Source organism: Octopus bimaculoides, chromosome 13 (genome assembly GCF_001194135.2).
Source record: "Octopus bimaculoides isolate UCB-OBI-ISO-001 chromosome 13, ASM119413v2, whole genome shotgun sequence".
NCBI lineage: Eukaryota > Metazoa > Mollusca > Cephalopoda > Octopoda > Octopodidae > Octopus > Octopus bimaculoides.
Window position 1 is genome coordinate 33,035,251 of NC_068993.1, and position 15,798 is coordinate 33,051,048.

General features: G+C 38.5%; 1 protein-coding gene across 2 annotated transcripts in view; it reads right to left on the reverse strand.

The window, feature by feature from the left end:
• LOC106872060 (general transcription factor IIH subunit 1) overlaps nt 1-15,798 on the reverse strand; it is a 38,416-nt gene that overhangs the window by 19,379 nt on the left and 3,239 nt on the right. Inside the window, exons 2-7 of one of the 2 annotated variants that reach the window (XM_014918905.2) lie at nt 9,631-9,805; nt 4,855-5,030; nt 3,083-3,284; nt 2,073-2,169; nt 1,043-1,102; nt 464-557 (exon numbers count right to left, since the gene is read on the reverse strand). In XM_014918905.2, coding sequence (XP_014774391.1) covers nt 464-557; nt 1,043-1,102; nt 2,073-2,169; nt 3,083-3,284; nt 4,855-5,008 — 607 coding nt within the window. In that variant the 5' untranslated portion in view covers nt 5,009-5,030; nt 9,631-9,805. The remainder of the gene's footprint in view (nt 1-463; nt 558-1,042; nt 1,103-2,072; nt 2,170-3,082; nt 3,285-4,854; nt 5,031-9,630; nt 9,806-15,798) is intronic. The other variant, XM_014918904.2, reaches the window with a different exon arrangement.

Here is a 15,798-nt window from a genome sequence, read left to right on the forward strand (position 1 = left end):
GGTGCCAAGCTGTATCGGCCTTTGCCTTTCCCTTGGATAACACTGGTGGAGAGGGGAGGCCGGTATGCATGGGCGACTGCTGGTCTTCCATAAACATCCTTGTCCGGACTTGTGCCTGGGAGGGTAACTTTCTAGGTGCAATCCCATCGTCAGTCATGACTGAAGGCGGTCTCAGCATATATATATGATAGGCTACTTCCAGTTTCTGTCTACCAAATCTACTCACAAGGCTTTGGTCAGCCCGAGGTTATAGTAGAAGACACTTGCCCAAGTTGCCACGCAGTGGGACTGAACCCAGAACCTACCACACAGCCACTCATGCGCATATATATAAATATGTATATATATATATATGTATATATATATATATATATATATATATATATATATATATATATATACACACACACATGTATATCAAATGAAAATACACATATAAATAGCCAAGGAGCAGTTGGCTTACCCATTGGATAAGTCTTAAAAATTGATTCTATAACATCTGGTGTAAGGTTGTATCTGAGTCCATTACATCCATCAGTCTGTGGTTTGATATCTGCCTGGAAACAAAGACACGAAAGAAAATTGTGTGTAAATAAATAAATAAACGTATGCATGCATGCAACCACATTTTACTTAAATCACCAAAAGTATTTAATAAAAATATACACAGATAAATAAAATATGCATTTAGTTGCATGTAATACACAACTTTCCCTAGTCACAGGAGTAAGGTCGTGTTTGGGACAAAGTGACCAGAAGTAAGTAATAGTTATGTCCAAGCAAACAGATGTAAAATGGAAACTAAAATCAGTATAATTATGTCACAAATACTCTATAATAGTGATAATACATTAAACATTCATTACATTTAATTAAAATGCATTAAAAATATAAATTTTGTTGCCCAAATTAGGGATCATACTGATCAACGTCCGACTCAATAAAGAAAAATTTTGCTTTTAATTTATAGTATGAATGTATGTGTGTTTATATATATATATGTGTGTATATAAACATATATATGTATATATAATATACTTACTAAAAAAGCAGCAGAAACACCAACAGTTTGATTCTTATCATTATTAGAATTGGAAAATTTCTGAAAAAGAATTTCAAAATAGAAATATATTGTAGTAAAAAGTCGTCCATTCCAAAAGCGTTTACTATAAAAACTCACAGAAATCATACACGACTTCTAGTTTACTTGAAACATATTTTATTGAACGTTAAATTCAACTTACGTTGAGGGTCAAAAAAGTTTACTTTAGAAGCATTATCCTGCGTTTGAGAATAAATTTCCTTACCTATATTTTATTGAATTATAGGGGGCAGTAAAGCTAAAAAGTAATGAATGCCCACATAACAACATCAATATTTCTTCAACATTGCTGTTGCCTCCTAAATAGCAAATATTTTACTGTTTGGTATTAATACTACTTCAGTTGCTCTATTTTTTAACAAGCCTACTGGCTTTTAGTGACAGCAGTGTCTGTTAGGACTCTCTATTTCTATGTATATCACTAGCACAGAAGCTACTGCTATCTCCATTGGTCAGAAGTCTACCAATGACAAAGCCAAAAAGTGACTGAAATCATGTGACCTGGTAGTCCCAACAGCAGAAGCAGCAGTGACTGTCTGCTGCTGTTAATAGCTATGACGTGCTTCTATACATCAAAAAACCATATGAGAGTTTTTCTCTCTTAGTAAATATTGCAGTATTTGTATGTTCTAATGCAACATCTACTTTTAAGTGGTGAATATTTTACTTTTTGGAACCAATATTTCTTTTGTCGTTTTATATATATATATTCTATAATTATAAACAATTATAATTAGGGGTCAGCTGATTATAATTATAGAATATTTGTATAATTTCACCTAAAAAGGTTATTTTAATGTACTGATCTACTTGGAAAAATTATTAATTAATTTTACCCTTTTATTATAATTTATATATATATATATATATACATACATACAGAGAGAGAGAGAGAGAGAGAGAAAAAAAAAAAGAGAGAGAGAGAGAGAGAGAGAGAGAGAGAGAGAGAGAGAGAGAGAGAGAGACTTACTGCTGAATGGTTAGCCCAGAATTCTTCAGCAGACATCAGTTGGCTAACAACAAGATCTTTGTAGAGCTGAAAGAGTTTTGGATCTTCCTGCAAAAGCCTGAAAGATAAATAAATGAATATAAAAAAAGAAATAAAACCCTCTTTACAGGAAAAAAAAATATATAAAAAAGCACAATACAGCAAAAACAGAGCTTGCAAATTCAGAAATTCTAGTTCAGTACCTCACAAGAACAGAGTTCAAATCTCACCAGGCCTGATTTTATTATAGATTCTTAGTGGGAGCGTGCATAATACCAGTAATATCCTGGGATCAAATCTATTGTGCTGAAAACAAGATAACATAGAAAAAAATTAAAGTTAAGAGTATGAGTTTTATTTCTCACCTGAAGCTAACACACTTCACATATTCTGTCACCTTGCACCATATCTACCCATCTCCAAGAAACTTGTTGTTGTTGGCACTCCGTTGCTTACAACGTCGAGGGTTCCAGTCGATCCGATCAACGGAACAGCCTGCTCGTGAAATTAACGTGCAAGTGGCTGAGCACTCCACAGACACGCGTACCCTTAACATAGTTCTCGGGGAGATTCAGCGTGACACAGTGTGACAAGGCTGACCCTTTGAATTACAGGCACAACAGAAACAGGAAGTAAGAGTGAGAGAAAGTTGTGGTGGAAGAGTACAGCAGGGTTCGCCACCATCCCCTGCCGGAGCCTCGTGGAGCTTTAGGTGTTTTCGCTCAATAAACACTCACAACGCCCGGTCTGGGAATCGAAACCGCGATCCTATGACCGTGTGTCCGCTGCCCTAACCACTGGGCCATTGCGCCTCCACCTCTATGAAACTATAAGACTGTTATCATGCATAGTGAAAGAAAAAACAAAAGACGTTACAAGGTCTATTCATTTAACTATGCTCCTTCTCCCACTTTTCTTCAAAGAAATTGCCAATAATTGTTTATTTAATTCAACAAATTACAACATCATCGTTAATAGTTGTGTAGACTCACTTATTTTTCTCCTCCAACTCACTGTTAACCTTCTGTCGAAACTGTGGTAATAATTGCTGGAGAAGTTCCTTAATAGCATCTCTGTCCCTGATCTGCGCTTCACGACCCTGTGAATGGTTGAAGTGGAACGTGTTGGCTGTGCCATCGTGCATCAAAATCTGTAGCTGAACTTTCTCTTTAGAACCAGGGGAAATTTTTTGTACTGAGAAACCACAAAACAAAACAAACAATTTAGATTAAAATAAAATCGTAAAGAAACTCAAAATATACTAAATGTATTCTTTATTATAACAGACCCCACCACCAACTGCCTAGAATTGTATATCTCCTTCACTAATTAGACAACCAGAAAAACACCTTAGACCTAACATTTTTTTGTTTTACTGCTTTCTTTAACAATTCCAACAACCAAGTTTACAGATAGTTAACCTCATTAGAATATCATCATCATTTTATGTCTATCTTCCATGCTGGCATGGATTGCATAAATTTATATTTATACAAAACTTTAGTCAATTCCATCTCCAATCACTGTCAGGCTAGGTTTGAACTTGGAACCTACATTTCTGAATGAAGGCAGTAATGTCCTTTATCTACCAAGCCTAGTTTAGACAATTGTACACTAGAATGAAAAATGCAGGTACAGAACCCTAGAATATTCTTCAGTATTAAACCTGGAAAAGTACATGATAAGCAGGAAAAAAAAAAAAAAGAATCTCTTAAAATATTGCTGCTGAAGTTAGAATTTAAATGCGCTTCTATATTTTTATTTTTATTTAAAAATACTCAAGAAACTATCATTTTCAATTTTAGAGAAAAGACTAACTGTCTGCAAGATTACACTTTAAAAATTTGATATTACAAAATTATATATTTAAAACAATTTTTTTGTTTCATACTTTTGGTATCATTACCATATTTCTGTTGAAATATATTTTCCTTCCAATTCATTTCAGAAATAATGAAGAATATAGTAAAATAATATCATGATTATTAAGGTGTTTGGAGCATAAATTAACAAGAAATTTTAATGGGAAATTGTAATTTATATCACTTTAAAGTCTGTACCATAAAACCAAGGGCAATCTTGGGCAGTTTGGTATCAAAAAGGTTAAACTAAACATCTCTGTTCATATAGCACCTTGAACATCTCAGATTTTGTGTAGTTGCTATTTTTTGTGACTAAGAAGAAACTACATGGTTTTAGGTTCAGTCCCAATGTGTGGAAACTTTGGACTAGTGTTTTCTATTATAGCCCTAGACTGACCAATGCCTTTGTGAGTGAATTTGGTGGGACAGAAACTGTATGGAAGTTTCTCATTTATGCATGCATATATGTGTGAGTGTCTGTGCATGAGTTTCTCCTTCCACATACATTCACTGCTTGACAAGTAGTGTTGGTTTGTTTACACCCCCATAACTTAGGGGTTCAGTAAAATAGCCCAACAGAATAATTACTAAATTTGGAAAAAAAGAAGTACTGGGGTTAATTTGTCCGATTAAAACTTTTCAAAGCCACAGTCCAATGACTGAAACAAGTAAAAGATATTTAACATTATAAGTAATATCAATCATGAAGTGTAAAAGCAATTTCCAGTAAACTAAATTTTAATTCTCTAACATTCCTATATTAGGCATTCATCTATTAATGGTATTAGAGAAATACATTTCTTAAATACTGTTACAATTAAATTAAGTGTGAAATCCATTTTCTGCAAACTTAACAATTGACAAGAATGTAAAATTAAGAATAATGTCATGCTTTCTCTCACCCTTAATGTCTGAGTATGGATGGCTTATACTAAAGGAATTTTTGTGCACTTGCATCCAGGCAAGTCGCTCCCCCATCAAATAAAGTGAACCATCCATCTTCTTGTGGCGAACATGGTTTATGATCAACAGAACCTCTTCTGAAGTCTTAGCCATACCGCCTTATCTTGATTGTCATCTGAAGGTAAAGAAATATGTTTGATATGAAATATAACTTATATATCACATGAAATATAACCATTACATTTGATATGAAATATAACACATATACACACACACATCATGCTGGCACAGGTCAGATGGTTTAAGAGGATCTGATGGGCCCTAGAAGTACCCTGTGCTCTAGTGTCTGTTTGGCTGGAGATTGGTGATGGTTTCAAGGTGAACCTTCTAGGTACAAGGAGGGTAGTAATGAGCTGGATAGGGGTGTCAGAAGTGAGTGGGAGGAGTCAGGGATGTCTAGTGTGGGGTTGTACAATAGAAACAATGATACGTTTAACAATGGGATGAAAGAGAGCAGGAGTGGATGGGAAGGAGAGGCAGGCAAGTGTATGAGGGTGAGATGTATGGTGGTGGTGAGGGTACAGAAATGGGTGGGGGTGATCAATGAAAGTATGGGTGAAGATCAGAATTAATGGATGAACAAAGGATAACAAGTTAAGTGGTTCTAGATAAGTAACAAAAATGATATAAAAGAGGAACTGCAGTTAGAGAGGTGATGGATGGTGTGTCTTAACATAGAGGAACTGCATTTAGGGAAATGATAGGTGGTGGGTGTCTTGAGGAAGGAGGGAATTGGATGGAGGGCCCAATCATATTTGTTTGTGTGTATGCGCATATTTATATAGTGGCCCCATTTAATAGGCCACTAAAGGATAGCAAACAATCCTATCTCAAATAAACACTGCTTGAAAGTGAAAGTGAATTCAAACATTCCCATGGGAAGGAGAGGACAGTGAAAGAAGCCAGTGCTGTAAAAAATGTAAAGACAACCCCTAAAGCCTTCTACAGATTTTCAAAAGTCTGCTTCAGTATGGTAAAAGATAAGACCACTGTTCGAAGAAAATGGCCCACAGACCGCAGACCCCAGAGGATAAGTGAAACACTGAATGTACAACAAAAAGTGATTTTACAATCCCATTGGGACACTTGCAAAAAGCTATGCTCAAGTTCTTTGTACCACAACTCTACACAAAGAGATGGCAATTATTGATAACATCAAAATAGAGGAAACTGATGTAATATCAGCCATTGATGAAATGAGCTTAATCTCAGCCACAGGCCCTAATTGATTCTCAGCAATTCTCCTAAATAAATGCAAAGGGGTTCTAGCAAGACAACTACAGATCCTCTTCTAAAGCTTCCTTGCAATGGGGAGGCTTCCCAGAAAGATAAAGGAAGGTCTATGTCTTATACGTAAAATTATAGGCCTATCTCCCTAACCTTCCATGTCAGTAAAGTCATGGAATGCCTTGTCAGGAGGAAACTGATTGCATTTCTGGAAGATAATGACTTGCTCCCTGACACTCAGCATGGTTTCTGCTCAGGAAGAAGCTGCCTTACACAGCTTTTGCAGCACTATGGCTGGGTGTTGAAACAATTAATGAATCACTCAAACGTAGATGTGATATATCTTGACTTTGATAAGGTTGATCATGGGATATGTTACAAGCTACAGAGACTTGGCATTGGTGGAAAACTAAGAGAGTAGTTACATGACTTCTAAAAAGACAGAAGTCAAGCTGTGGCAGCCAATGGGGCCTTCTTCAACAGTCAAGGAACCTTCTGATGCTAACCTTCTACAGAAAGACCTAGATGCTATACATAAATGGGCTGAAGAAAACATGCAATTTAACGCAGGGAAATTTCGAGTCTTCTGCTAACAGCTGGCTTGTCATAACATGTTGCAAATAATACTTTGCACCAAAGGGAGCAGCAATCCCAGAGTCAAAATATGATGCATGATCTGGGGATTGATATGAGCAACAATGCTGCATTTCATGTGCATATCACCAAGATGGTGGTAATGAGCAGGTGAATGGTCAGATGGATTCTAAGAACTTTCAAAACAAGGGACCAGGAAACTATGCTGGCTCTATAGAGAATATCTGTCCTCAGCCACCTGGACTATTGTTCTCAACTGTGGTCACCGCACAGTGTTAAATTAACAGTGGAACTTGAGACAGTTCAACAGTACTGCACCAGGAAGATTGCATCAATGGAACAGTTGATCTACTGGGAGAGACTGAAAGAGCACCTTTGGCTGCAACTGTTTGACATCTAAAAAGTCATGCAGCCACTCTCCTAGTTTTCTGGTGATACCAAGGTCACATAGTTTGTGACACTATTTCAGTAACCAGTCAAAATGCTGTAATAGCTGTGTAAGGCAGCTAACTTCCTAGACAGAAGCTGTGTTGTGTGTTAGTGAGCAAGTTATTTTCTTCCAGGAACATGAGCAGCTTACTTCTGACAATGTGTACTATAACCTTGCTAGGATGTGAAGTCAGAGATATTGGCCTGTAATTTTTAGTATCTGCTCTGCATCCTCCTTTATGAACAGGGCATATTATACTTTTAACATTTTAGGAAGTCTACCATATGCAAGAGAACTCTGAAGAAGTATCTGCAGCCTTCTTTCTTGCACACTACATATTTCCAGTGGAGAGGTGAAGACACTTTGGAATTGTTTATTTAGCACTTCACTTATCCTCCTGTAGTCTGCAGTTAGTGAGCCATCATCTTCAAACTGGCCCTATCTTGTAGTGCACTGAAGCAGATCCTTTTGCAAACTTGTAGAAGGCTTTAGGATTCATTGTAAAATTTTCAACTGCCCTGGTTTCTCTTTCTACCCTTTCCTTTTAATGGGAAAGTCTGAGTGCTTCTTTGAGGAGGGATTTCTCACTATCATTAAGTTGTTTATTTGGGAAATTGGAGATCTTTATTCTCCATCTATCTCAGGGAATGATGCTTTGTATATTATAGCTCTCTTCTCTGGGACAAATTTAATGCATAATGCATTTGTGTGAGTATATACATGTGTGGCTGTGTGGTAAGTAGCGTGCTTACCAACCACATGGTTCCGGGTTCAGTCCCACTGCATAGCACCTTGGGTGGGTGTTTTCTACTCTAGCTTCGGGCTGACCAAAGCCTTGTGAGTGGATTTGGTAGATGGAAACTGAAAGAAGCCCATCATATATATATATATGTATATGTTTGTGTTTGTCCCCCCACTATCGCTTGACAACCGATGCTGGGGTGTTTACGTCTCCATAACTTAGTGGTTTAGCAAAAGAGATTGATAGAATAAGTACTAGGCTTACAAAGAATAAGCCCTGGGGTCGATTTGTTAGACCAAAGGTGGTGCTCCAGCATGGCTGCGGTCAAATGACTGAAACGAATAAAAGAATAAAAAAAAAAGAAAATATACATACACACACATGCATGCTTAGCTCTGTAGGAGCTCAGTTATGCCGATAAAGGTTGTTTTTGAGAACTGCATATTGCCAGCCTCTGTAGTTGCTACTGGGGCTCATTGCATAAAACTGAAGTACATAAAACTTTTGCAATTTATAGGATGGAGGAGTAAATGCAGTTTCTTGCGGGTCATTCAATGTGTTAAAAATAGCTGAATCTACTTCAAATCATGCCATACCATTTTAAAATGAAGGCTGTTCAATGATATAATCCTAGATACACTACTCCTGAAAACAAGATCAAATGAAATCCTTTGATCTGCTCAATTAGGTCTGACCCAAGGCTAAATAACAGCACTTAGAATGGATTAGAAAAAATTATAAAAATTATTAAATATGTTTCTTTAGGTTTTGAGTTCAAACCTTGTGAAGGTGGGTACTAACTTTCATCTTTCCGAGGTCAATAGATTGAGACTGATATAAGTGTGTAGAGAACTCAATGTCTAAAGGGTAGACTCAGGAAGACATGGGATGAAGTGATGAGAAAGTATCTTCAGACGCACCTCACAGAGGGAATGACAGGAGACCAAGACCCCTGGTGGTTTGCTGTGCTTGAGGAGACATGTCAAGCTAAGTAAAAGTGTGGCTGTCCTTGCATACAGGCATGTCTCCAGCTGAGCATTCTTAATCTTGCAGGCTTGTAGGTGCTAAGGCCATACGAAAAGTGCCCATACTGGTACTGTGTAAAAGCACCCAGTACACTCTGTAAAGTGGTTGGTGTTAGTAAGGGCATCCAGCTGTAGAAACCATGCCAAAACAGACATGAAGCTTGGGCAGCTCTTCAGCTGACCAGCTCCTGTCAAACCATCCAACCCATGCCAGCATGGAAAATGGACATTAAATGATGATGATGGTGATATACACACCCTTGATATAACTGAGTACATATACCCTTGATGATGGTGTCCAGGATGGGCCTATTCTAGTGACTAAAACCAGTAAAGGACTTCAAGAGATGTGCAACTGGAGCAGATGTTAGAAAACTAATCGAGATATTTACAATAAATGAGCACTTAAGAAAGATATGCACTCACTCTAACACATTAACTTGCAAAATTCATGAAATAATTTAATAAATTTAATTACGAAAATTATAATTATTTCCTGGCAGAATCAGTAGAGTGTAGGACAAAATGCTTCCTGGTGTTAGATCTGGCTTTTACCTTCTGAATTTAAATCCTACCAAAGTCAAATGCCTTTCATACTTCTGGGGCTGACAAGGTACTAAACATGAGGGGAGGGGGTATAATAAGAGTAACACTGGAACTGGTATAATCAACTGTTGTTCCTCATTCCTATACTCACTAATCTGAGTCTAATACCAGTCAGAAATTTACAGGAAGTTTCTTCATGACAACCAGTTGAGGGTAATGGTGCAAATCTGTGGCTGGTACAAAGTTCTAGTCAAACCAAGAGTGATGCATTGGTGGCGCAGTGAGGTAGACAGTGCCTCAAATGCAAAGAGCCAGGAACAGAAAAACTGGAAAGATGTAGTAAGTGGAGAATTATATCAGACAGCTGGAAGCCAGGCAACAGGTTTACATAGCAAATGGAGAAGCAGAAAGTAAGATGTTTACCTCTGCTCTACAATGTGAGAATCAGAGGAAAGAGGAAGATGCCTTAGAGAGAAGAAATTACAGAACTATCATCAAATTACTAGACTAGGACATGAAAGTAGCTCAAATAATTAGGAAGAGAATTAAACTAGATGAGATGCAGTTTGATTTTGTGCCTGGGAAAAGTACTACTAATTCACTTTTTGTAGTAAGACAACTTCAACAAAAGTATTTAACCAAAAGCAAGCCATTGTATTTGGCATTTGTTGACTAGGAGAAACTTTTGACTGAGTCCCTTGCTCTGTGATATGGTGATCTCTAAGAAAGTTAGGGATAGATGAATGACTGGTGAAAGCCACACAAACGACAGGCAGGGGCTGCTCTCAATAAGGTGAGAGTTAGCAATGAACTATATGTACAGGTTTGATTCTCAGTCCCTCCCCTCTATTTATCATAGTCCTCTAGGCGATAAGAGAGCAATTTAAAACTAGGACGAAATGTAGTTTGGCTTCGTCCCAGGGAGAAATACTGATGCTATTTTCATAGTCAAGCAACTGCAAGAGAAGTACTTAGCTAAAATAAACCATTATATTTCGCATTTGTTGATCCGGAGAGTAGGCTCTGAGGAAGCTAGAGTGGCTTGTGAAAGCTGTACAGGCCATATACAGAGATGCTGTCGGTAAGGTGAGAGTTAATCATGAGAACAGTGAAGAATTTGGTGTACAGGTAAGGGTTCATCAGTCCTCAGTCCCCTCCTTTTCATCATTGTCCTCCAGGCCATAACAGAGGAATTAAAGACTGGCAGCCCCTGGGAACTACTATATGCTGATGATCTTACCCTCATAGTGGATTCCATATCAGAGCTAGAAGAGAAATTCCTGGTGTAGAAGCAAAATCTGGAATCTAACGGTAACTTAGCAAAGACTAAGGTCTTAGTAAGCAAGAAATCAGACAGAACTCTATCCTCTTCAGGTAGGCGCTCAATTTGTCGGAAAAGTGTAGGCAGGAACTCCATATGGTGTATCCAATGTAAGCCATGGACACACAAGAGGTGCAATGGAATAATAGGAAGATTGTCAGAGAAAGTAGTGTTTATATGTGGAAGATGTACAGGATCCATAAAAATCACAGATACTTGGGAAATTGATTCTCTTAAATGCCCTGGTGGCTCATTAGAGGTAGTAGATAATCTCTGCTATCTAGGGGACCAAAGCAGTAATGGGGAGGATGTATAGAGAGTGTAATAGTTAGAATAAGAAAAGGATGGAGAAAATTCAGAGTGCTTTTACCTCTGTTGGCTACGAAAGGTTTCTCTCTCCGAGTGAAAGGAAGACTGTATGATGCATGTATACGGACAGCAATTCTACACAATAGTGAGACAAGGGCCCTGAATGCAGAGGACATGTGAAGGTTAGAAAGGAATGGGGATAGTATGCTCCACTAGATGTGTAATGTAAGTGTACATGTTGAACAGAGTGCTAGTGTATTGAGAGAGAAGTTAGGCATAAGAGGAATTGGTTGCTGTGTGCAAATAGATGCTGACAGTTCTATGAAGGTATGGTATGAAGTACTGAAGGACAACTTCAGGGCCTTAAAAGTTAAAGACCAAAGTTTTACTAAGCAGGAAAACAGACAGGACTCTACTCTCTTCTGGAAATAGCCCTGCTTGACATGGGAGAGAGGTGTAGGTAGAAATTCCATATGGTGTACCCAGTGCAAGCTATAAAAGTACAAGAGGTGCAATGGAATCACAGGAAGGTTAATGGAGAAAGCAAACTTTGTCTGTTATCAGTATTATTGTTTATTGCACAAGAGCAATAAACAATAAGAACATATGAAAAATGAATTTTTTCAAAAGCCCCAAAGGTTCCATAGAGGTAGTAGATTCAAGAACCCCTTTGGTCATGAATGACCATGGAACTGCACCTAGAAAGTTACCCTCAAAGGCACAAGCCTGGGCAAAGTTGTTTATGGAAGACCAGCTGTCACCCATGCATACCAGCCTCCCCTCTCCACGGCAGTGATGTTCATCATCATCGTCGTTTAACGTCTGCTTTCCATGCTAGCATGGGTTGGACGATCTGACTGAGGACTGATGAAACCAGATGGCTACACCAGGCTCCAATCTGATTTGGCAGAGTTTCTACAGCTGGATGCCCTTCCTGACACCAACCACTCCAAGAGTGTAGTAGGTGCTTTTACGTGCCACCGGCACGAAGGCCAGTCAGGTGGTACTGGCAATGGCCACGCTCAAAATGGTGTATTTTACGTGCCACCTGCACAGGAGCCAGTTCGGCGGCACTGGCAACGATCTCGCTCGAATGTCTTTACACGTGCCATCTGGCACAAGTGCCAGGAAGGCGATGCTGGGCACAGGTGCCATTGACGGTTTCGCTTTCGCTTGCCCCAATAGGTCTTTGCAAGCCGAGTTTCGTTTCCAATGAAGGAGACAACATTGGCATGGGTGCCAGTCGTCGAATTTAATTCGATTTCGATTTCGCTTGTCTCGACAGGTCTTCGCAAGTGGAGTTTAGTGTCCAATGAAGGAAGGTATGTATAAGTGGGCTGCCTGAGGCCTTAGGGAAAGGCAAAGGCTGATACAGCTTGGTGCCAGTGAAGTCATAACTCATTTCCATAGCTGAGTGAAGTGGAGCAGTGTGAAATAAAAGTGTCTTGTTCAAGAACACAACATGCAGCCCAGTCCGGGAATCAAACTCACTACCTCATGGTTGTGAGCCCAACGCTCTAACCACTGAGCTCACATAGTTTCTGTTATTTGGATGACCTACTTAGCAATGGTGGAGGATATTCTGAAAGCATAGTTGCTAGAATAAGATCAGAATGGAGAACGTTCAGAGAACTATTACCCCTCTTGGTGACAAAAAGGTCTCTCTGAGTAAATGGCAGATTTTATGACATTTATGTGTGAAAAACAATATTACATGGCAGTAAGATATGGACCCTGAATGCAGAGGATATGTGACGACTAGAAAGTAATGAAGATAATATGCTGAAATAGATGTGCAAACATTTTGAGAGAAAAATTGAGAAAAAGATGAAACAAATGTATGCAAGAGAGAAGACTGTACTAGTATGATTATGTGATGTATATAGATGAGGGCTTCACTTGAAATGATCAGAACCCATGGAAGAAGACATAAGACAAAGTACTGAAGGTTGATCTCAAGTTGTACCTCACAGAAGAGGTGAGAAAGGACTTGATTGGCTATTCATTGTGCTTAAAGAGACTGATCTGTGCAGTGAAAGTAAAGTCCCAAAAGCAACACGTCTATACATTCAGTGGGTCCTAGCCCTGCACCTAATCTGTCCCCTTCGGCTTTCCTTACATTCCCTAACTCTTCTACCTATGGCATTATTCAGCTACTGCAATTATATGAAAGCAGAACATACACTTATTTCATCCTCTTTTCATCCACTTCCTTTTAATATTCATGCCTTTTTCTCAATATCATCTCTTCCCATTTTATTTTTCACTCGTCACCCCTTTCTGTGCCTTCAGTGCTCAATTTTTCTCTCACAATGTTTGCACATCCATTCAAGCATATTAGCTTCATTACTTTCTAGTCATTACATGTCTTAGGATTGCCATACCTCAGCTTTAACACCCTTCATGTCTGCTGTTGACACCCCTACCACCTTTGCCCCCACTCACTAGCCATCTCTGACTCATTTCTTTCAATGTACATGTCTTCTGTCCCTACTCTCCCACTCTGCTTATCATCTTGTTTTCTTATCTATTTACAGGCTCAACATAATCCTGTGGCTCATTGGATCCTAACTGTCCAATCCCTGCTAGCATAGAAGACAGACATCAATTCCAGAATATGCAATTAAAGCAAACTTCTAATTAGATATTGCTGCTCTGACACCCCATCACCACCATCTTTTCTCTTCCAGCTATTCCTATCCATCCTTATATAATGTGGAGCATCTCTATAGCAAGACAGCTGTGCCTCTCCCTCCATCATACTTTAGCATCTTAACACCTGGCATAATTCCACCTCTCCATTCACTACAACTTCACTAGTGCTGGTGTCATGAAAAAAAGCACCCAGCATACTCTGTAAAGCGGTTGGTGTCAGGAAAGGCACCTTGCCACAAAAACTATGCCAAAGCAAATGTTAAACATGACAATCTTCTGGCTCATTGTATCCTGTCTAATTGCTGAACCCATGCCAGTAAGGAAGATAGATGTTAAATGATGATGCTGATATCCTGTATCATTGCAATATTTGTCCTGAGACAAATATTGGACATTTGATGTCCACGTTTCATGATGGCACCTGTTGGACAATTTGACAGGATCTGACAGACCCAAGAATTACACTGTTTGACATGGTTTCTTTGGCTGGATGCTCTTCCTAATACCACCCACTTAACTGTGTATTGAGTGCTTTTTATCATGTTACCAGCATTAGTGAGGTTGCCATGCAACTGTCAAGACTATGAACCTTGAGTGGAGAGGGGGAACTTAATGCCAAGAGAATAAGGAGTCTCTTATGGACTTGCTGTGTTAAAAACACAATCAATATCAGAAAGAGACAAAAATTCCTCCCAGCATTGACCAGTAAGAGCATCAGATGCATTTCAACCTTTCTGGGCTTTTCTTAACACAGCAGGTCCACAAGGAATGTTATCTCAGGACAAATACTGCAGTAATTGGCCTACTAACAGCGTATATACATTAATTATGACACATAGACCGTTATATATGTATACACACAAACACACATCTATACAGTCATATTTAGATAAGTAGACAGGGATAAATTATCCAGGTGGGTACTGTATGAGCACTCAGTTATAATCTGGGTTCAGGTTATTCGCATTGACCTGTAAGAAGCACCAAGGATTACTTAGGATGTGTAATTCCATTGGGTATATATCTGTGTATCATACTTAAAGCAAATATATTGTTGATAAATTGCAGTTTATCAGACATTGACCAATATATGTTATGAGTATGATAAACAGATTGGTATTTTGAACTAATACTACTTCAGTTGCACATGATGAATATACTGAGTCTATCACAAAACTAAAAGCCCATTAAACCAAAGCCAGTCTATTTCTATGGCATATAAGCAGCTGAATACAATACTTGGCTTTGTAGGGAATGCTGACAAAACCTCAAGGCACTCTGAGATGTCAGCTGGTAGTAAAACTGTATCCGTTTATACAGAGTGATAATGAAAACAAAAAAAAAAAAACCCAGTGTTATTCAGTAATACTTGTTATAACTGTTGACTGTGGTAAAGTGCTTCCTTGTGCCATAGTCAAATGTAAAAGGATTAAATCTGTTAATGATGCCATAAGTGCATGTATAGCACTGTAGTTGAAAAGTTTGCTTCTCAACCATGTGGGTTTGGGTTCAATCCCATTGTGTGACATCTTGATCAAGTGTCTTCTACTATAGACCTGGGTTGATGAAAGCTTTGTGAGTGGATGCAGTAGAAGGAAAGTGTTTGCTAATATTTTCAAATTGCTTGTATGAATATGTGGCAGGCTGTGTTGTCATTTTCTCCTATCAGCATAATAATCTGAGCACTTTATACCTTCAAAGCTGTGTGGAATAAATAACCTCTTACTTACAAAACAGGTTATGGGTTAGTGTCAAGAAAGACCTGCCTTAAATAACGTATTCATCAAACTCATGCATGCACAGAAAAACAAATACATAATTAATGAACAAATGAACAAGGTGCGGGAGTGGCTGTGTGGTAAGTAGCTTGCTTACCAACCACATGGTTCTGGGTTCAGTCCCACTGCGTGGCACTTTGGGTAAATGTCTTCTACTATAGCCTCGGGCTGACCAAAGCCTTGTGAGTGGATTTTGTAGATGGAAACTGAAAGAAGCCCGTCGTATACATGTATATATATATATATATATATATAT